The 20,660-nt window shown below is 57.5% G+C and overlaps 1 protein-coding gene across 1 annotated transcript; it reads left to right on the top strand.

The window, feature by feature from the left end:
- Positions 1-337: 337 nt before the first annotated feature.
- B3GAT1 (beta-1,3-glucuronyltransferase 1) lies at positions 338-18,726 on the top strand. The gene is made up of 4 exons (XM_068160075.1): positions 338-495; positions 6,364-6,872; positions 11,096-11,392; positions 18,613-18,726. Exons 1-4 carry the CDS (start codon positions 384-386, stop codon positions 18,655-18,657), a joined length of 963 nt encoding a protein of 320 aa, XP_068016176.1. The 5' UTR covers positions 338-383; the 3' UTR covers positions 18,658-18,726.
- The last annotated feature ends 1,934 nt before the right edge of the window (positions 18,727-20,660 follow it).

Raw genomic sequence — 20,660 nt, 5'->3', positions numbered from 1 at the left:
CCTCGGGCAGCCCTTCCCTCCCACTGCTCTGTGCCTATTCACCTCTGCTCTGTGTTGCAGGTTTCCTTCCAAACGAGTCCCTGAGGCTCCTGCTGGCAGCTCCAGCAGTGTCCTGTAGAAGTGCCCTCCTGCTCCTGGTCTCAGCAGCCGAGGCCCCTGCAAACCTGCTTCTGCAATGGGTGGGTTGTAAGCCCTGGTAAGACCCACGAGTCGTGTCGCCTTCGCTGCTCTCTGCCTCTCTCGCGTGCTCTCTCTCTCTTTCTCTCTCTCTGTCCTTGCTCCTTCTTGCCCATTTATTTCTGTTCTCCATGTGCTCTGCTGTTCTGTCTCTGGGGTTCTCACTGTCAGGTAATGAGGAGCTGTGGGTCCAGTCAGTCTTGGAGATGCCGAAGAGACGAGACATCCTGGCTATCGTGCTGATAGTTCTGCCCTGGACGCTGCTAATCACCGTCTGGCACCAGAGCACCATTGCTCCACTGCTTGCAGTGCACAAGGGTGAGAGAAATCAAACCAGCCCATGCCAAGTCTCTGCATCCCCCACTCCTCCACCTTCCCCTCGCCCTCCTCTCCTCTCTCATTTCATTCCTCCATGGCAGCCATGCTCATCTCAGCCCCCAGTCCGTGCTCCTGCAGTAGCCTTCCCATTGCAGCTCTTCAGAGACGTCAAACTCCAAGCCCTGGGATGTGCTTCCTGCACTTGGAGAGCTCTTTGTGGCCTAAATCCAGAGCACTGACGTTTGCCTTTGTCCCCCCTGATGATCCAGAGGAGAGTGAGTTCCTTCCTGCTGGCCCTCACAGCATTCTGCACACAAGCCAGGCCGCCCTGAAATGAGGGCAGATGAAACAAAGCTGCCACTTGAGACAGCTTCTCTGGGAGACAGGAGGCAAAGAGCAGGTTTGAAGTGCCCTCAAGAGAGCAGCAAACTGGGGCTGTTGAACTCTGAAGGGAAGGCAAGAGGCAGCCTCTCACCTGATTGTTTGGGGGAGCTATGCTGCTGCGAGGCAGGCAGCTTCCACACCGCCTGCCACACCAAACGCTTCATGGAGCCCTGGCCCAGCTCAGATGGATGCTGGAAGTCCTGAGGGATCATCTCTGGCCAGAAGGCTCCTCATTTTTATCCTGCTCTTGGCACAGCAGCAGCATCCAAGGGCTGTGAGGGCTCTTGAGGGCTGGAAGAAGCCACACTGCCTGCTTCTGCCTTTGTTCCTGGTCCTACCCTTCTGCTGAGCATCGGGGCAGCTAGGGAGGCTTGTCTGTGGAAAGAGGTCAGCTCATTCCCCCTCCTTCTCTGGGAGAGCCTCTCTCCTTGGGTACTGTGTCCTTGAGTCCTGTGTCCAGTGCTGGGCTCCTCAGTTTAGGAAAGATGTTGAGTTGCTGGAAGGTGTGCAGAGAGGGCAAGGAGGCTGGGGAGGGGTCTGGAGCACAGCCCTGTGAGGAGAGGCTGAGGGAGCTGGGGTTGCTTAGCCTGGAGAAGAGGAGGCTCAGGGGAGACCTTCTTGCTCTCTGCAACTCCCTGAAGGGAGGTTGGAGCCAGCTGGGGGTTGGTCTCCCAGACAAGCAGCACCAGAACAAGAGGACACAGTTTCAAGCTGTGCCAGGGGAGGTTCAGGCTGGATGTTAGGAAGAAGTTCTTCATAGAAAGAGAGATTGGCCATTGGAATGTGCTGCCCAGGGAGGTGGTGGAGTCAGCATCACTGGAGGTGTATAGGAGACTTGATGGGGTGCTTGGTGCCATGGTTGAGTTGATCAGATGGTGTTGGGTGATAGGTTGGACTTGATGATCTTGAAGGTCTCTTCCAACCTGGTTAATTCTATTCTATTCTATTCTGTACTGTTCATTTCAGTGCTCACACCTGTCCTCCACAAGTGCTCAGCCTTTTGCTGAACAGTCTGATCTGCACTTTGAGCTGCCCAAAACTCAGAGTCTGCCCCAAGCAGCTTAACCTTTCCCCATGACAGTGACTGCTTTGGGCAGTTCTGAAGGGCAGAGTGGCTGTGACCCCCTCTGGCAGCTGGGCAGCAGCTTGGAGGATGAGTGCTCTACTGGGCTGGGAAACAGGGCTTGAAAGCCTGCTTAGGAACACACTCTGTATCAGTTTGACTCACTGCCCTCAAAACTGGGAGCTGTTCTTTGGGAATGGCCACAGACACTGAAGTCAAGCACAGAGATTTGCTCTGCTCTGACTGGGTCCTGAACTTACTGATGGCCTTGATAAGACAATTCCTCTGCCTCTGCTTCTGTGAGTCCCAGTGGAAAATGAGTGGTGAGAGAGCCCAGCCTGAGAGCTCTTGGGAGAAACTGAATCTCCAAGTGCATCAGATTGGAGGGAGCCTCAAAGGTCAACTTGTCCAACCCCCCTGCAGTCAGCAGGGACATCTCTGACTAGGGCAAGTTGCTCAGGTCCACATCAAGCCTGACCTTGAGCATCCCTAGGAATGAGGCCTCCACCATCTCTCTGGGACAACCTGTGCCAACGTCTCAGCAGCCTCATTGTGAAGAGCTTCACATGGATGGCATTTGAGATGCCACTGGGGTCCTTCCTGGCTCCCAAAGGCCACAGGACCTGCAGAATGGAATAGAATAGAATAGAATAGAATATAATAGAATAGAATAGAATAGAATAGAATAGAATAGAATAGAATAGAATAGAATAGAATAGAATAGGATGGGATGGGATGGGATGGGATGGAATGGAATGGAATGGAATGGAATGGAATGGAATAGAATAGAATGAAATTGAGTGGAATGGGATGGGATGGGATGGAATGGAATGGAATGGAATGGAATGGAATGGAATGGAATGGAACAGAATGAAATTGAGTGGAATGGAATGGAGTGGAGTGGAGTGGAGTAGAATAGAATAGAATAGAATAGAATAGAATAGAATAGAATAGAATAGAATAGAATAGAATAGAATAGAATAGAATAGAATAGAATAGAATAGAATAGAATGAAATTGAGTGGAATGGAATGGAATGGAATGGAATGGAATGGAATGGAATGGAATGGAATGGAATGGAATGGAATGGAATGGAATAGACCAGGTTGGAAGAGACCTTCAAGACCATCAAGTCCAACCTATCACCCAGCACCACCTAATCAACTAAACCATGGCACCAAGCACCCCATCCAGTCTCCTCCTAAACCCCTCCAGTGATGGTGTTCCATATATTACATCTTACAGCCCAGAAGATACAGAATCATAGAACTGTTGAAGTTGGAAGGGACCTTTGATTCCATGAAGCCCAACCACTCCCCCAGAGCTCCCAACCCCACCTCTGCTGCTAAGCCACTGCCACTGATCCACCTCCCTCAGCACCACCATGGCCATTAAACCATGGCCCAGAGTCCCACAGTGCCATGGCCACAGGTTTCTTGAACACCTCCAGGGATGGGGACTCCACCACCTCCCTGGGCAGCCTGTTCCAGTGCCTGAGAACCCTTGGTGGGAAGAAATTCTTCCTGATACTTGGTTCTTGCCTTTCTGAGATGCTTTGGGAGGAGGTGCTGAAGAGGAGATGTGCATCCACACACCAGTGGGCATGGAGCAGCAGCCCTGGCATGTGCCAGGCTTCCCAGCTGAGGGGCTGGCCTGCAGGGCTCTGCACACTGTCTTGAGCCCCATCCTGGCTAATGGTATTTGTGTCTGTGTCCAATGCAGCTTGCAGATTCATCTCTGAGTTCATTCCAGGGCCCTCTGCTCACAGAGAGCTCTGTGTTGCTGCTCTGCTGTGCCTTACAGAAGGGCAAGGAAGCTGGGGAAGGGTCTGGAGAACAGGGCTGGGCAGGAGCAGCTGAGGGAGCTGGGGGTGTTGAGGCTGGAGAAGAGGAGGCTGAGGGAGACCTCCTTGCTCTCTGCAGCTCCCTGAGAGGATGTTGCAGCGAGGTGGGGGTTGGGCTCTTCTCCTTAGCATCAGGTGATAGAAGGAGAGGTTGGAAGGGAGCCTCAAAGGTCATCTTGTCCAACCCCCCTGTAGTCAGCAGGGACACCTCCAAGCAGACAGGTTACTCAGTGACCCCATCAAGTCTGAACTCCATCAAAGGATGGAGCCTCAGCCATCTCTCTGGACAACCTCTTCCAGTGTTTCACCACCCTCGTTGTGCAGAACTTCCTCCTGATGTCCAACCTCCATCTCCTCTGCTCCAGTTTCAAACCATTGCCTCTTGTCCTATCACCCCAAGCCCTCCTAAACAGTGCCCCCCCAGCCTTCCTGTGGGACCCCTTCAGCTCTTGATGTCCTGCTGTAAGATCTTCCCAGAGCCTTCTCTTCTCCAGGCTGAGCAGCCCAAACTCTTTGGCATAGAGGAGGTTCTCCAGCCCTCTGCTCATCCTCAGGGCCTCCTCTGGACCCATTGACAGCTCATCGATCCCTGTTGCTATTCTCTTTGTCTAGACCTAATTGCTGGCCCAGCCTGTCTCTTCTGGGTGCTTTCTGAAGCACTCACCTGCAGCCATTGTCCTGGGCTCTCAGGCCAGGCTTGGAGATGGATTTCTAGCAGCAGCAGCTTCTTTTCTCACCTGTGTTTGTCCCTGGTTCCTTTTATTTACTTCTGTATTTACTTATGAAAGCCTCCACCCAAATCTGATTCCTTTCCTCTGAACCCAGGAGGGTGACCTGCTCCTAACCAGCAGCCTGCTGGCTCACTCTGGGCAGGGGGAGGGAGGGGAGGATGCTGGAGGACCAATTCCACCCCAGCTTCTGGTTCTCTCTCATGCCCTTGCTCAGCTGATGGTGGTGACTCTGAACCCAGGAGGGTGACCTGCTCTTAGTCAGCAGCCTGCTGGCTCTCTCTGGTGTGTGTGTGGGGAAGTTCTGGAGGACCAAGTCCACCCAAGCTTGTTCTTCTCTCTCATGCCCTTGTCTAGATGATGGTGGAGACTCTGAACCCAGGAGGGTGACTTGGTAGAGACTCTGAACCCAGGAGGGTGACCTGGTGGTGACTGAACCCAGGAGAGTGACCTGCTCTTAGCCAGCAGCCTGCTGGGTCAATCTGGACAGGGGGAGGGAGGGGAGGATGCTGGCAGACCAAGTCCACTCAAGCTTGTTCTTCTCTCTCATGCTCTTGCACAGCTGATGCTGGAGACTCTGAACTCAGGAGGGTGACCTGGTGGTGGCTCTGAACCCAGGAGGGTGACATGCTCTTAGCCAGCAGCCTGCTGGCCCACTCTGAGCAGGGGGAGGGAGAGGAGGACTGAGTCCACCCAAGCTTCTTGTTCTCTCTCATGCCCTTGCCCAGCTGATGGTGGAGACTCTGAACTCAGGAGGGTGACTTGGTGGTGACTCTGGACTCAGGAGGGTGACCTGGTGGAGATTCTGAACCCAGGAGGGTGACCTGGTGGTGACTCTGGACCCAGGAGGGTGACCTGCTCTTAGCCAGCAGCCTGCTGGCTCACTCTGGGGGCAGGGGGAAGTGCCGGAGGACCGAGTCCACCCAAGCTTGTTCATCTTTCTCATGCCCTTGCCCAGATGATGGTGGAGACTCTGAACCCAGGAGGGTGACTTGGTAGAGACTCTGAACCCAGGAGGGTGACCTGGTGGTGACTGAACCCAGGAGAGTGACCTGCTCTTAGCCAGCAGCCTGCTGGCTCAATCTGGACAGGGGGAGGGAGGGGAGGATGCTGGCAGACCAAGTCCACCCAAGCTTGTTCTTCTCTCTCACGCTCTTGCGCAGCTGATGCTGGAGACTCTGAACCCAGGAGGGTGACCTGGTGGTGGCTCTGAACCCAGGAGGGTGACATGCTCTTAGCCAGCAGCCTGCTGGCTCATTCTGGGGGTGGGGGGAAGTGCCAGAGGACAGAGTCCACCCAGGCTTCTGGTTCTCTCTCATGCCCTTGCCTAGATGACGGTGGTGACTCTGAACCCAGGAGGGTGACCTGGTGGTGGCTCTGAACCCAGGAGGGTGACATGCTCTTAGCCAGCAGCCTGCTGGCTCATTCTGGGGGTGGGGGGAAGTGCCAGAGGACAGAGTCCACCCAGGCTTCTGGTTCTCTCTCATGCCCTTGCCTAGATGACGGTGGTGACTCTGAACCCAGGAGGGTGACCTGGTGGCGACTCTGGACCCAGGAGAGTGACCTGGTGGTGACTCTGGACCCAGGAGGGTGACCTGGTGGTGACTCTGAACTCAGGAGGGTGACCTGGTGGTGACTCTGAACCCAGGAGAGTGACCTGGTGGTGACTCTGAACCCAGGAGGGTGACCTGGTGGTGACTCTGAACCCAGGAGAGTGACCTGGTGGTGACTCTGGACCCAGGAGGGTGACCTGCTCTTAGCCAGCAGCTTGCTGGCTGACTGGGGGCGGGGGGAAGCGCCGGAGGACCGAGTCCACCCAAGCTTGTTCTTCTCTCTCATGCCCCTGCCCAGATGATGGTGGTGACTCCCGGCGTGATCTCGCTGCAGGCTTGGACTCCAAGGAGTACTGCTTGTCGGAGAGGGACATTGTGGAGGTGGTGAGGACAGAGTACGTTTACACCCGGCCGCCGCCCTGGTCGGACACCCTGCCCACCATCCACGTGGTGACCCCCACCTACAGCCGGCCGGTGCAGAAGGCGGAGCTGACCCGGCTGGCCAACACCCTGCTGCATGTGCCCAACCTGCACTGGATCCTGGTGGAGGACTCGCAGCGCCGCACGCCGCTCATCACCCGCCTGCTGCGGGACACCGGCCTCAACTACACGCACCTCAACGTGGAGACCCCCCGCAACTACAAGCTGAGGGGGGACATGCGGGATCCCCGCATCCCCCGCGGCACCATGCAGAGGAACCTGGCCCTGAGGTGGCTGAGAGAGACCTTTAACAAAAACAACAGCCAGCCGGGCATCGTTTACTTTGCTGACGATGATAACACCTACAGCCTGGAGCTCTTCGAGGAGGTAAGAGCCTGGGGGGAAGGGGGCGAAGGAGGGGGCTGCCCAGCTGGCAGATTGACACTGGGCTTGTAAAAAAGGTGCTGGGTGGTGAGATCATAGAATCACAGAACTGTCAGGGGTGGAAGAGACCTCAAGGAGCAGCCAGCTCCAACCCCCCTGCCATGGGCAGGGACACCTCACACCACAGCAGGTTGCTCACAGCCACCTCCAGCCTGGCTGCAAACACCTCCAGGCAGGAGGCTTCCACCACCTCCCTGGGCAGCCTGGGCCAGGCTCTCACCACCCTCCTGGGGAACAACTTCTTCCTCACAGCCAATCTCAATCTCCCAACTTCTATGCTGTGTGTGTCTCCTCTCCTGACCTGTCCATCAGTCTTGCCCTGCTGCAGCTGGGCTTTGATTTTCTCTGGGGCTTGGCTGCTGCTCTGCGTTCCCCAGAGCCAGGGGCAACCTGAGCTGGGTGCTGGGAGTCCCACTTGATCCTGGGACCAGAAGCAGAGAGTTTTACTGTGAAGGAGGCTAATGAGGAGCTGCCTTGTCCTGTGGGCAGCCTTCTCAAGGCTGGACCATCACCTGCTGTCTGCCATGCCCAGCAAAAGAAACCTTGGCCACCCTCCTTCCATGCCCCACCTTGGAGGAGACTCCTGCTCCACCTTTCTTCTCCGCCACCCCTCTGCTGCACTTGTCTGTTCATTCCTGTTCTTGTCTGAGGAGTCCCTGGGGTTTCTCTTCCAGCCTTGCTGGCTTTATTTGTTTACTCCCTACCCCAGAGTGCCCACTGCTTACATTCTGTAGCTGCCCAGAGCCTGGCACCTGCTCTGCTCGGGTCCCCAGCTGGGGTGGCAGCGTGCTTTTAGAGGCAGGACTGGATGGTGCCAGCACAGTGCCTGCAGGATGCTCAGAGAGGCTCTGTGCAGCTGTCTCTGGCTTGCTGCACACCCAAGGAGTGTGCTTTTGTCAGGGCTTGCTTCTCCTCCCAGCAGCAGGGGAGCCCCCAGTGCAGTGCTCCAGGGGGGCTGTCTCTCTGCCAGCAGCCCTGTGCAGCACTCCCCTCCAGAGCTCCTCCTCTTGCAGCACCAGGGCTGGGATGGCCTCTCAGGCTGTTGGGGCTGAGATCTCAGCCTGGAAGTTTGTGGCTCCAGGATCTGTGGTGGGAGGTGGAATTTCAGCCTGTCATAGTATAGTATCATAGAATCAGTCAGGGTTGGAAGGGACCACAAGGATCAGCCAGTTCCAACCCCCCTGCCATGGGCAGGGACACCCCACACTAGATCAGCCTGGCCACAGCCTCAGCCAGCCTGGCTGCAAACACCTCCAGGGCTGGGGCCTCAACCACCTCCCTGCACAACCCATTCCAGGGCTTCATCACTCTCATGGGGAAGAACTTCCTCCTCACCTCCAGCCTCAATCTCCCCACCTCCAGCTTCATTCCATTCCCCCTAGTCCTAGCACTGCCTGAGATCCTGAGCAGTCCCTCCCCAGCCTTCTTGGAGCCCCCTGCAGATCCTGGAAGTCCACAATGAGGTCACCTGGGAGCCTTCTCTTCTCCAGACTGAACAGCCCCAACTCCTTCAGTCTGTCCTCACAGCAGAGCAGCTCCAGCCCTCTGCTCATCCTCCTGGCCCTGCTCTGGACACCTTCCAGCCCCTCCAGATCCCTCTTATCATAGGGGCTCCAGAACTGGAGGCAGTACTCCAGGTGGGGTCTCCCCAGAGCTGAGCAGAGGGGGAGGATGTCCTGACAGTCTTGGAACAGGGGATGGTTCCCATGTGCTTCCCCCCCTTGCCTGTTTCTTCCATTCCTCCTGGGGCTCTAAATAAACTCCTGATCCCCTCCCTGTCTGCAGGTTTGCAGTGGTGTTAGTGCCAGGCACACCTGGCTCCTAGCTCAGACATCTCTTGCTCCCTTGCTCTCCTGAGGCTGGGCCCTTGCAGCAAGGGGTAAAGCAGGAGGATTATTCCTCCCCCAGTTTTCCTACCAGGGCTTTTCTGTGCCCCCTTTCCCTTCACTGATGGCTCTCACTTGAGCTTGGACAGCCACGGGAACAGAGGAGCTTTTGAAGCTGCAAGCAACTGCAGACTGAGTGCTTTCCACAGCCCCCTCCGAGCCCGGCTCTGGCAGCATCTTGAGACAGACACTGCACATGAATAAAGCAGGAAGGCTTCCTTCCTTCACTCGTGTGCTTTGCTCACAGAGGCTTCTCCTCGCCGAGCTGCAGCTGCAGTTAAGGTCAGACGGAGCCACTGAGCTGTGCTGTGCAATGCAGGAGGCAGTCGCTATAGCTCCCCGTGGACAGGGGCTGCCGTTAGCCTCCGGGTAATGCAGAAGGGCATCTGCCAGAGCTCTTCTGCTCTCGTTTGCGGTAATTAGCAGTGATGAGATTAGCTCTGGGAGATCCCTGATCTGAGGGACTGGGCTGAGAGCAGAAGGCGAGGCTGAGCCTGCCGGCAGAGCAGGGCAGGGCGCTGGGGGCGGAGCGGCGCTCGGAGCATCTCTCTGCCTCGGCAAGTGTGGGCATCCCAAGTGTCCCCTGGTGCCTCCTGCCCCTTGCTGTGGACTCTGCGAGGAGCAGAAGCATCCAGTGTGGATCTGCTGGGCAGCAGGAGCAGCTCCAAAGCTCTGTCCTGCCTGCTGGGAGCTCCTGGAGAGGCTGCACCTCGGATGTCCCTGAGGCTGTGAGCGGCCTCCCTCTGTGGATGCTTTGAGCCTTTCCTGTGCCTGAGGCAGCAGCTCACACTCCCTGGCTTGCAGAAAAAAAGCTTTCTAGGGAGGTAGTGGAGTCATCATCCCTGGAGGTGTTCAGGAAACATGTGGCCATGGCACTTGGGGACATGGTTTAATGGTTTGGGACATGATGGTTGGACTCAATGATCTTAGAGGGCTTTCCCAACCCAAGGAAAGAACCTGGAGATGCCATTCCTGCACTTCTGGGTGGCTTTGGACAAGGTGCTGTCTCCCACTGTGCCCTGACTTCCCCAGCTGTCCATGGGGAGGTCTGGTGTCCCACAGCTCTGAAGACTTTTGCCTCAGTTCTGTGTATTATCAGCAGCTTTGTCTTGAGTGTTGAGCTCACCCTTGGCTCCCTGGCTGTCCATTACCATTGCTATTGTTAGCTGCCACTTACCACAGCACTTTGCTTCTCCAGCCCCAGGATGTTCACCCTTGTGCAGGTGAGTTATGAGCTCTGCAGCTTAGCCCAGGCCTGGGAAGCTGCCCCAGGATCTTAGCTGTAAGTTTTGTTCTTGAGCTCAGGGGCATGGTAGAATCAGAATCGCCCAGGTTGGAAGGGACCTCTAAAGGTCACCTGGGCCAATGCCCCTGCAGTGAGCAGGGACACCCTCAACTAGATCAGGACCTCCTCCACTGCATCAGGGCACCCTCAGATAGACCAGGACTCCCTCAGCCAGACCAGGGCACCCTCAGGTAGATCAGGACACCCTCAGCCAGACCAGGGAACCCTCAGCCAGACCAGGACACCCTCAGCCAGACCAGGGCACCCTCACCCAGACTAGGACACCCTCAGCTAGACCAGGACACCCTCAGTTAGATCAGGACTTCCTCAGCCAGACCAGGGTACCCTCAGCCAGACCAGGGCACCGTCAGTTAGATCAGGGCACCCTCAGCCAGACCAGGACACCCTCATCAAGATCAGGACACCCTCAGCCAGACCAGGGCACCCTCAGCTAGATCAGGGCACCGTCAATTAGATCAGGGCACCCTCAGCCAGACCAGGACACCCTCATCAAGATCAGGACACCCTCAGCCAGACCAGGGCACCCTCAGCCAAATCAGGACACACTCAGCCAGACCAGGGCACCCTCAGCCAGACCAGGACACCCTCAGCTAGATCAGGGCACCCTCAGCCAGACCAGGACACCCTCAGCCAGACCAGGGCACCCTCAGCTAGATCAGGGCACCCTCATCCAGACCAGGACACCCTCAGCCAGACCAGGGCACCCTCAGCTAGACCAGGACACCCTCAGCCAGACCAGGGCACCCTCAGCCAGATCAGGGCACTGTCAGTTAGATCAGGGCACCCTCAGCTCGGTCAGGACACCCTCAGCCAGGTCAGGACCCCCTCAGCCAGACCAGGACCCCCTCAGCCAGATGATCTCCTGCAGGGCAGGGAGCCAGGTGCCGTTCTGCCGGGGGGTGCTGGGCGGGAAGCCCCCCGCAGCCCATCCCTGTGCGTCCCCCCAGCATCCGCTGCTCTCGCCCCGCCCGCAGATGCGCAGCACCAGGAGGGTGTCGGTGTGGCCGGTGGCCTTCGTGGGCGGCCTGCGCTACGAGTCGCCCAAGGTGAACGCGGCCGGGAAGGTCTACGGCTGGAAGACCGTGTTCGACCCGCACCGCCCCTTCGCCATCGACATGGCAGGCTTCGCCGTCAACCTCAGGCTCATCCTCCAGCGCTCCCAGGCCTACTTCAAGCTGCGGGGAGTCAAGGGAGGCTACCAGGAGAGCAGCCTGCTGCGGGAGCTCGTCACCCTCAACGACCTCGAGCCGAAGGCTGCCAACTGCACTAAGGTATGGACCCTGCAGCCAGCTGGGCTCAGGTGTGGTGCCTGCAGCCAGCTGGGCTCAGGTGTGGTGCATGCAGCCAGCTGGGCTCAGGTGTGGTCCCTGCAGCCAGCGGGGCTAAGGTGTGGTGCCTGCAGCCAGCTGGGCTCAGGTGTGGTCCCTGCAGCTAGCTGGGCTAAGGTGTGGTGCCTGCAGCTAGCTGCACTCAGGTGTGGACCCTGCAACCATCTGGGCTCAGGTGTGGTCCCTGCAGCCAGCTGGGCTAAGGTATGGACCCTGCAGCCAGCTGGGCTAAGGTATGGACCCTGCAGCCAGCTGGGCTCAGGTGTGGTGCCTGCAGCTAGCTGCACTCAGGTGTGGACCCTGCAACCATCTGGGCTCAGGTGTGGTCCCTGCAGCCAGCTGGGCTAAGGTATGGACCCTGCAGCCAGCTGGGCTAAGGTATGGACCCTGCAGCCAGCTGGGCTCAGGTGTGGTGCCTGCAGCTAGCTGCACTCAGGTGTGGTCCCTGCAGCCAGCTGCACTCAGGTGTGGTCCCTGCAGCCAGCTGGGCTAAGGTATGGACCCTGCAGCCAGCTGGGCTCAGGTGTGGTGCCTGCAGCTAGCTGCACTCAGGTGTGGTCTCTGCAGCCATCTGGGCTCAGGTGTGGTCCCTGCAGCCAGCTGGGCTCAGGTGTGGTGCCTGCAGCCAGCTGGGCTAAGGTGTGGTGCCTGCAGCCAGCTGCACTCAGGTGTGGTGCCTGCAGCTACCTGCACTCAGATGTGGTGCCTGCAGCCATCTGGGCTCAGGTGTGGTGCCTGCAGCCAGCTGCACTCAGGTGTGGTGCCTGCAGCCATCTGGGCTCAGGTGTGGTGCCTGCAGCCAGCTGCACTCAGGTGTGGTGCCTGCAGCTACCTGCACTCAGATGTGGTGCCTGCAGCCAGCTGGGCTCAGGTGTGGTGCCTGCAGCTACCTGCACTCAGGTGTGGTGCCTGCAGCCATCTGGGCTCAGGTGTGGTGCCTGCAGCTACCTGCACTCAGGTGTGGTGCCTGCAGCCAGCTGGGCTCAGGTGTGGTGCCTGCAGCCAGCTGCACTCAGGTGTGGTGCCTGCAGCCAGCTGCACTCAGGTGTGGTCCCTGCAGCCAGCTGTGCTAAGGTGCGGTCCCTGCAGCCAGCTGGGCTCAGGTGTGGTGCCTGCAGCCAGCTGGGCTCAGGTGTGGTCCCTGCAGCCAGCTGGGCTCAGGTGCGGTCCCTTCATCCAGCTGTGCTAAGCTATGGTCCCTGCATCCAGCTCTGTTAAGCTGTGGTCTCTGCATCCAGCTCTGCTAAGGTGTGGTCCCTTCATCCAGCTGCACTAAAGTGTGGTCCCTGCAGCCAGCTCTGCTAAACTATGGTCCCTTCATCCAGCTGTGCTACGGTGTGGTCCCTTCATCCAGCTGTGCTAAGATACGGTCCCTGCATCCAGCTGCACCAAGGTGTGGTCCCTTCATCCAGCTGCACCAAGCTGAGGGGTGCTGCCTCCATGGCCCCTTTTGCAATCTCTGCTGTGTTGCCCCTGCTGGAAGCAGCTCTTGGAAGCAATCTGTGCTAACATGCTGGGGAGAGGAAATGATGGCTGGGGAGGAGCACATGGAGGAAGGAGAGGAAGGGAAAGGTTGCCTGCAGGCAGGAGGTGAGAAATGATGGTGCCAGCCAGGCTGCTGTGTCAGTGCTGCCACACAAGAGCTGCAGGTCAGAGCTGGAGGGGAAGCAGGACTTGCTGGCCAGGATCTGAAGCAGACTCTGTGTCTCTTTTTTGGCTGGGCTGCAGGGATCTCTCTCACAAGGGTCCTTGTTGTGCACTGAATGCTGTCTGCTCCTGGCAAGCTCTGAGTGCAGCTTTGCAGGTTCAGCTTTGCCTTTCTGCTTTTCACTGGTGCCAGCAGCCTCCATTTCCCTGCTGCTGTTTTGCTCACCCATTTGAGGAGGAGGAGGAAGAGGAGGAGGAGGAGTGTCCAGCCAGGCTAAAAGTAGGCTGTGGTCTGGGGGTGCTCTTGCCCCAGATCTCCTCTCTCTCTGTGCTCCCAGCAGCCCTCAGGGTTGGCTGCTGTTCAGCAGGGTGAGGTTTGCATTAGCAGCAATGATGTGCTCGGCTGCAGACACAAGGAGGGATCAGAGCAGGGTGCAAGATAAGCACAGCCATCTGCTCACTGGAGATGCTGCCTTGCATCTGTGTGAGGCTGGGAGCTGGGGGAGGTTTATCAGACCTCAGCCCACAAATGCACAGAGAAAAAAAGCTGGAAAGCAGACACAAAGGCTGCTACTCATCTTTCTTTCCTGGCCCAAACAGGGCTGGGGACCTGGCTCAACAACAAACTGTATCTGCTGCCAGTAGCAACCAAAACCAAAGGAATGATCCTCTTGGGATAGATAAGCAAGAAAGAGTCCATAAATCAGACTGCCTGGAGAAGAGGAGGCTCAAGGGAGACCTCACTGCTCTCTACATCTGCCTGAAGGGAGGTTGGAGCCAGGTGGGGGTTGGTCTCTTCTCCCAGGCAAGCAGTGACAGGAGAGGACACAGGCTCAAGCTGTGCCAGGGGAGGTTCAGGCTGGATGTGAGGAGAAAATTCCTCCCAGCAAGAGAGATTGGCCACTGGAATGTGCTGCCCAGGGAGGTGGTGGAGTCACCATCACTGGAGGTGTTTAGGAAGAGCCTGGATGAGGCACTTGGTGCCATGGTTTAGTTGATCAGATGCTGTTGGGCAACAGGTTGGACTGGATGACCTCAAAGGTCTCTTCCAACCTGGTTAGTTCTGGATTCTGTGATGCTGTGTGCCTGTTACAGACAAAGAGAGTACAACAGAGACACAGAACCACAGAATGCTTTGGGCTGGAGGGGACCTTTTCATGTTGTGTAGAGGAGCGATGGATGTAAGCTGCAGCCCAGGAGGTTCCACCTTCATCACGAGGAGGAACTCCTGCACTGTAAGGCTCCCAGAGCCCTGGAGCAGGTTGCCCAGAAAGGTTGTGGAGTCTCCTGCTCTGGAGCCTTTCCAACCCCATGTGGATGTGTTCCTGTGTGACCTGAGCTGGATTCCCTGCTCCTGCTCTGGCAGGGGGGTTGGACTGGGTGATCTCCTTGGGTCCCTTCCAACCCCTCACATCCTGTGAGCCTGTGACTTTGTCATGTTGTGCAGGCTCCATCTCCAATAACAGTTATTGACATCCTCCACAGGGGAGCTGTGTGCTTGAAATCCTGACACCCCCTCCAGCTGCAGCTCAGCTTGCCTGCTTGCTTTTTGATTTCCTGTTAGAAGACAATGAAGAAGTCTGCTGTGGAGATTCACAGAATGGGTTGGGTTGGAAGGGACCTTGAAGATCATTCAGTTCCAGCCCCCTGCCATGGGCAGGGACACCTCCCACCAGCCCAGGATGCTCAAGGCCTCATCCAACCTGGCCTTGAACACCTCCAGGGAGGGGACAGCCACAGCCTCCCTGGGCAACCTGTTCCAGTGTCTCCCCACCCTCACTGGAAAGAATTTCTTCCTCATCTCCACTCTCAATCTCCTCTCTCCCAGCTCAAAGCCATTGTTCCTCATCCTGGCACTCCCAGCCCTTGGCAAAAGTCCCTCTCCAGCCCTCCTGGAGCTCCTTCAGTTACTGGAAGCTTGCTCTCAGGTCCCCCCAGTCCTATCACTCCCTGACACCCTCAAAAGTCCCTCCCCAGCTTTCTTGTAGCCCCCTTCAGATACTGGAAGGCCACCAGAAGGTCTCCTCAGAGCCTTCTCCTCTCCAGGCTGAACAGCCCCAACTCTCTGAGCCTGTCCCCATAGGAGAGGTGCTCCAGTGCTTTGATCAGCAGTGCTCCAGCAGTGCCTTTCTTGTGCTGGGGGCACCAGAGCTGGTGATATAACCTCTTGGATCCTGTGGTTCTGCACAGCAGGGCTGGAAAGGGTTGGAAATGTTCTCCAGGGATTTTTAAAGGTGACCTGTCTGAAAGCACTGCTCTGGATGAGCCAGATCCTTGCTCCACCTCAGCTCTTACTCCCTTGCTTACTTCTCAGGGGAGGTGGTGGAGTCCCCATCCCTGGAGGTGCTCAGGAAACCAGTGGCCATGGCCTTTGGGGACAGGGTTTAGTGGCCATGGTGGGGTTGGGTTGCTGGTTGGGCTGGATGAGCTTAGAGGCCCTTTCCAACCCAAACACCTCCATGACTCTAAGCTGTACTTTTTGCATGAGCCAAAGCTTCCCTGAGGCATCAACCAAACACGCTGCTTGTGGAGGGAGGGGGGGAAAAAACCCACCCCAAACCCAGGAGGTGGCTGAGAGGCAAAGCAGGTGTTGCTGTGCTAAATGGTGATCTCCCTCCCACATTAAAGAACCCAGCATGAAAAGAGGCAGAAGCTGCTGGATCAGGCTGCAGACTCTGCAAATGAGGCCATTGCAGTTAATGGAATGTAACTGCCTCTGCTGGCAGCGTGCTTCCACACTGCCGAAGTGGGGTCTGCTTCAAAGCAAAGCTGCTGCTGCCTAGCTGTGGGCTTTGTTCGTGCAGCAGGTGGGGAAGCTGGGGAAGAGGAGGCTCAGGGGAGACCTTATTGCTCTCTACTGAGAGGAGGTTGACTTTGAGAGACTTGAAGGTGTGCAGAGAAGGGCAAGGAGGCTGGGGAGGGGTCTGGAGCACAGCCCTGTGAGGAGAGGCTGAGGGAGCTGGGGTTGCTTAGCCTGGAGAAGAGGAGGCTCAGGGGAGACCTTCTTGCTCTCTCCAACTGCCTGAAGGGAGGTTGGAACCAGGTGGGGGTTGGGCTCTTCTGCCAGGCAAGCAGCCCCAGAACAAGAGGACACAGTCTGAAGCTGTGCCAGGGGAGGTTTAGGCTGGATGTTAGGATGAAGTTCTTCCCAGCAAGAGAGATTGACCACTGGGATGTGCTGCCCAGGGAGGTGGTGGAGTCCCCATCCCTGGAGGTGTTCAAGAGGGGATTGGATGTGGCACTTGGTGCCATGGTTTAGTTGTCAGCAGGTGTTGGGTGAGAGGTTGGACCTGATGATCTCTGAGGTCTTTCCCAACCTTATTGATTCTCTGATTCTATGAATCTACTCCTAGGGGGAAATGGTCTCTGCTGAATGAGGAGGTGAGGGTTGGTCTCTTCTCCCTTGGATCAAGTGACAGAAGGAGAGGAAATGGCCTGAACTTGTGCCAGGGGAGGCTTAGGTTGGAGCTCAGGAACAATTTCTTCACTGCACTGTCTCATTGTCAAAAACACTTGTGGGGGCAGACAGGGAATGGAGAAGGGAAGGGCTGTGGGGAAGGTGTGAGCTGTGGCTGTGGCACTTGGAGCCATGGTTTAGTTGGCAGGAGGTGTTGGGTGCCAGGTTGGCCTTGATCATCTCTGAGGTCTCTTCCAACCTGCTTGATTCTGTGATTCTATGACTGTAAGTGTGAGCCCCATCCCTGGCAGAGAGAGCAGCCCCAGGCTGGCAGCAGGTTGAGTGTTTGTGTGTCAGAGAAGGAGAAAGAGAGCTCTTACCTGCTGCTGCTGGAGAGGAGGCTTGGCTCCAAGACTCTCCCAGCACCTGGACTGCATTAAGGTTGATTAAGGATTCAGTTTGGTGGATGAGGAGCCCACAACTGCTGCTTGCACAGCCCTGAGAGCCACTTGTGGAGGGCAGTTTTGGGTTTGCTTTTGCAGAGGCAGGTGAGGCAGTAATTGCAGCAGCAGCAGCAGCAGCATGGCTGCAGTGGCTGAGCAGGGCTCTAATGAAGGCTAACTTTGATCAGCAGGCTCTGAAGTGCTTGTGGGGGAGCCACAAAATGGTTCTTTGGACCCACTCCAGGCAGCAGTTGGTCTCTGCTGCCTCAGTGTTAGCAGGAGAGGTTTAAAGCCCTGCACAGGAGGTGACTGCTCACAGCAGAGCCAAATTTGGTCCAACAGCTTCTTGGGAAGCTGGGGGAGCTCCTGGTTGAGCAGAAGGGTTTGGGAAGGGCTTTGTTCTCCCTCTAGCAAGGCCCTGGTTTGTCAGCAAGGCAGAGACTGGGGATGGAGGGCTTGCAGCTCCCTGGATGGAATGTGCTGAGCATTGTCATAGCAACGAGAGGGAAACCCCTGCCAGGTAGGAAGTGTCAGCACCAACAGGTGAGGGGAAGCAGCAAACTGTGGCTCTGAAAGGATAAAGCTGCTCCCAGCAATTCAGGCTCCAGGAGCACAGCAATAAATGTAATTGAGTCTAGTGAGGAGAGAGGGTTTGGAACAGCTTCCAGAGCTGGGTCTGCCAGCAGCACAGCACGGCTAGGAGAAGCTTTTTACCTGTGATGTTAACATCCTTGTCAGCAATGGGGGCAGAGAGACCCAATGTGGGCACATGACACCAAGCCTTGGGGCCCAGCTGGGAGGCTGGAGGGGAAAGATCCATCCAGAGGGACTTGGGCTTCAGAGGTGAGTCCAAGCTCAACCTCAGGAAGTCCAACAAAGCTAAGTGCAAGGTCCTGCAGCTGGCTCAGGGCAATGCAAGCACAAATCCAGGCTGGGCAAGGAGTGGTGGCTCAAGATTAGCCTGGAGGAGAAGGTCTTGGGGGTGTCAGTTGGTGACAAAGTAACCAGGAGCCAGCAGTGGTCCCTGGCAGCCCAGAGCCAGCTGAGTGCTGAGCTGCAGCCAGAGCAGGGAGAGCAGCAGCACAGGGAGGGGATTCTGCCCCTCTGCTCTGCTCACCTGCAGCACCGTTGTGGCAAAGCCAGATCCTTGCTGCACCTCCCCTGTTACTCCCTGGCTTCCTTCTCAGGGAGGTGGTGGAGTCCCCATCCCTGGAGGTGTTCCAGAAACCTGTGGCCATGGCCCTTGGGGCTGTGGTTTAGTGGCCATGCTGGTGTGGGGTTGGGCTGGGGGTTGGGCTGGCTGCTCTCTGAGGGCTTTTCCAACCCCAGCCAGCTCTGTGACTCTCTGCTCCTGCAGTTGTGAGGGAACTGCCTTCCATCACTGGGGGAAGCTGATGAGCCTTTCAAGGAAGATGGTTGATAACTACATGGAAGGAGCAGGTTAATGTCCCAAGACAGCACACTGTGAATTGGGTAATTCCTGGGCACTGTGCAGGGTGGGTAGCCCAGCCCTGCCTAAATGAAGCTTTATTTTGCAAACCTCCTCTCGGCTCTGAATGCCCCATTAGGCTGCAGGCTAGCTGGAGCCGCTTAACTTGGGCTGTTGGTTTAATGTGCAAGAGTATTTGTTCGTGCAGTGAAGGGGGGCAGCTAACGACTCCTGCCGGCTTCCTCAGATCCTCGTCTGGCACCACAAGGACAGAAAAGCCTGTGGCTGGTGACCGAGGGGAAGAAAGGATTCACAGATCCCAACGTGGAAATCTGACTGGGCATGGCCGAGTGGAGACCAACAGCAGGTAAGGGCTCGGGGGACTGAACTGCAGTGGCAAGCAGCAGGCCAGGGGAAAAGACTGGAGGGTGGGGAGGGGAAAGAGAAGAGCTTTGGGAAGCTGCTTTTCAGCTTCCCAGTTTTCACAGCTCTCGCCCTCCCTGTCTTCTTCACTCATTTTTCCCTCCCTCCTCTCCTTCCTCTCTCTCCCTCCCCTCCTCTTCTCTCCCTCCCCTCCTCTTCTCTCCTCCCCTCCTCTCTCTCCCTCCCCTCCTCTTCTCTCCCCTCCCCTCCTCTTCTCTCCCTCCCCTCCTCTTCTCTCCCTCCCCTCCTCTTCTCTCCCTCCCTCCTCTTCTCTCCTCCCCTCCTCTTCTCTCCCTCCCCTCCTCTTCTCTCCCTCCCTCCTCTTCTCTCCCTCCCCTCCTCTTCTCTCCCTCCCCTCCTCTTCCTCTCCCTCCCCTCTCTCCTCTTCTCTCCCTCCCCTCCTCTTCTCTCCCTCCCCTCCTCTTCTCTCCCTCCCCTCCTTTCCTCTCCCTCCCTCCTCCTCTTCTCTCCCTCCCTCCCTCTTCTCTCCCTCCCCTCCTCTTCTCTCCCTACCCTCCTCTTCTCTCCCTCCCCTCCTCGCCTCAGCCTCTCCCCTCCTCCCTGCCTCAGTCTCTCCTCCCTCAGCCTGTCCTTTCCCTCCCTCCCTCTCTCCCCTCCCTCCCTCTCTCCCCTCCCTCCCTCTCTCCCCTCCCTCCCCTCTCTCCCCTCCCTCCCTCTCTCCCCTCCCTCCCCCTCAGCCTCTCCTCTCCCCCTCAGCCTCTCCTCTCCCCCTCAGCCTCTCCTCCCTCAGCCTGTCCTCTCCCTCCCTCAGTCTCACCTCTCCCCTCTCCGCCCCTCTCCTCCCCTTTAAGTGAAGCTGCTAAAGGGCAAACACCTGGTGAGAGGCTGGGGAGCAGAAGAGACACCCAGGGAATGAGAATTTAGCCAAAGCTGCATCAGGAGCCAGCAAAGCTCTGCCTAAACAAGGAGGCTGCCCCCTGACTGCACCAAGGCAGCACCGGGGCAGGGATGTGGATTCAGCCCCCTGCAAAGCCTGAAGCAGTAGCAGTGAGGGCAGGTCTCAGAGGGGGAGAGGCTTGGAAGAGCTCAGTTTGCATCCCCATCAAAGCCACACAAAGCCGGTGGCAGGGAAGGGAGGGTGTGGACTGAACCCCACCTTGCCCAGGGGAAGGTGTGGACTGAACCCCGCCTTGCCCAGGGGAAGGTGTGGATTGAACCCCACCTCGCCTCAGGGGAAGGTGTGGACTGAACCCCACCTTGCCCAGGGGAAGGTGTGCACTGAACCCCGCCTCGCCTCAGGGGAAGGTGTGGACTGAACCCCACCTCGCCTCAGGGGAAGGTGTGGACTGAACCCCACCTCGCCTCAGGGGAAGGTGTGGACTGAACCCCACCTTGCCCAGGGGAAGGTGTGGACTGAACCCCACCTTGCCTAGGGGAAGGTGTGGACTGAACCCCACCTTGCCCAGGGGAAGGTGTGGATTGAACCCCGCCTTGCCCAGGGGAAGGTGTGGATTGAACCCCACCTCGCCTCAGGGGAAGGTGTGGACTGAACCCCACCTCGCCTCAGGGGAAGGTGTGGATTGAACCCCACCTCGCCTCAGGGGAAGGTGTGGACTGAACCCCGCCTTGCCCAGGGGAAGGTGTGGACTGAACCCCACCTTGCCTAGGGGAAGGTGTGGACTGAACCCCACCTTGCCTAGGGGAAGGTGTGGACTGAACCCCGCCTTGCCCAGGGGAAGGTGTGGATTGAACCCCGCCTCGCCTCAGGGGAAGGTGTGCACTGAACCTCACCTTGCCTCAGGGGAAGGTGTGGACTGAACCCCACCTCGCCTCAGGGGAAGGTGTGGACTGAACCCCGCCTTGCCTCAGGGGAAGGTGTGGGGACTCCTGCAGCGGGGGAAGGAGGAAAGA

The sequence above is a fragment of the Melanerpes formicivorus genome, unplaced genomic scaffold, assembly GCF_026170545.1.
Source record: "Melanerpes formicivorus ecotype bairdi unplaced genomic scaffold, bMelFor1.0.p_v2 SCAF_47, whole genome shotgun sequence".
NCBI classification, from domain to species: domain Eukaryota; kingdom Metazoa; phylum Chordata; class Aves; order Piciformes; family Picidae; genus Melanerpes; species Melanerpes formicivorus.
The sequence above is the reverse complement of the archived record's forward strand: the minus strand, read 5'-3'. Positions and strand labels throughout refer to the sequence as shown.

What these genes read in the sequence shown, in the direction of transcription:
- B3GAT1 (XM_068160075.1), top strand. Translation starts at nt 384, where the DNA reads ATGCCGAAGAGACGAGACATCCTGGCTATCGTGCTGATAGTTCTGCCC. An exon ending in ACTGCTTGCAGTGCACAAGG is followed by an intron (nt 496 to 6,363) that starts GTGAGAGAAATC and finishes GCCCCTGCCCAG; the next exon opens with ATGATGGTGGTGACTCCCGG. An exon ending in GCCTGGAGCTCTTCGAGGAG is followed by an intron (nt 6,873 to 11,095) that starts GTAAGAGCCTGG and finishes CCCCGCCCGCAG; the next exon opens with ATGCGCAGCACCAGGAGGGT.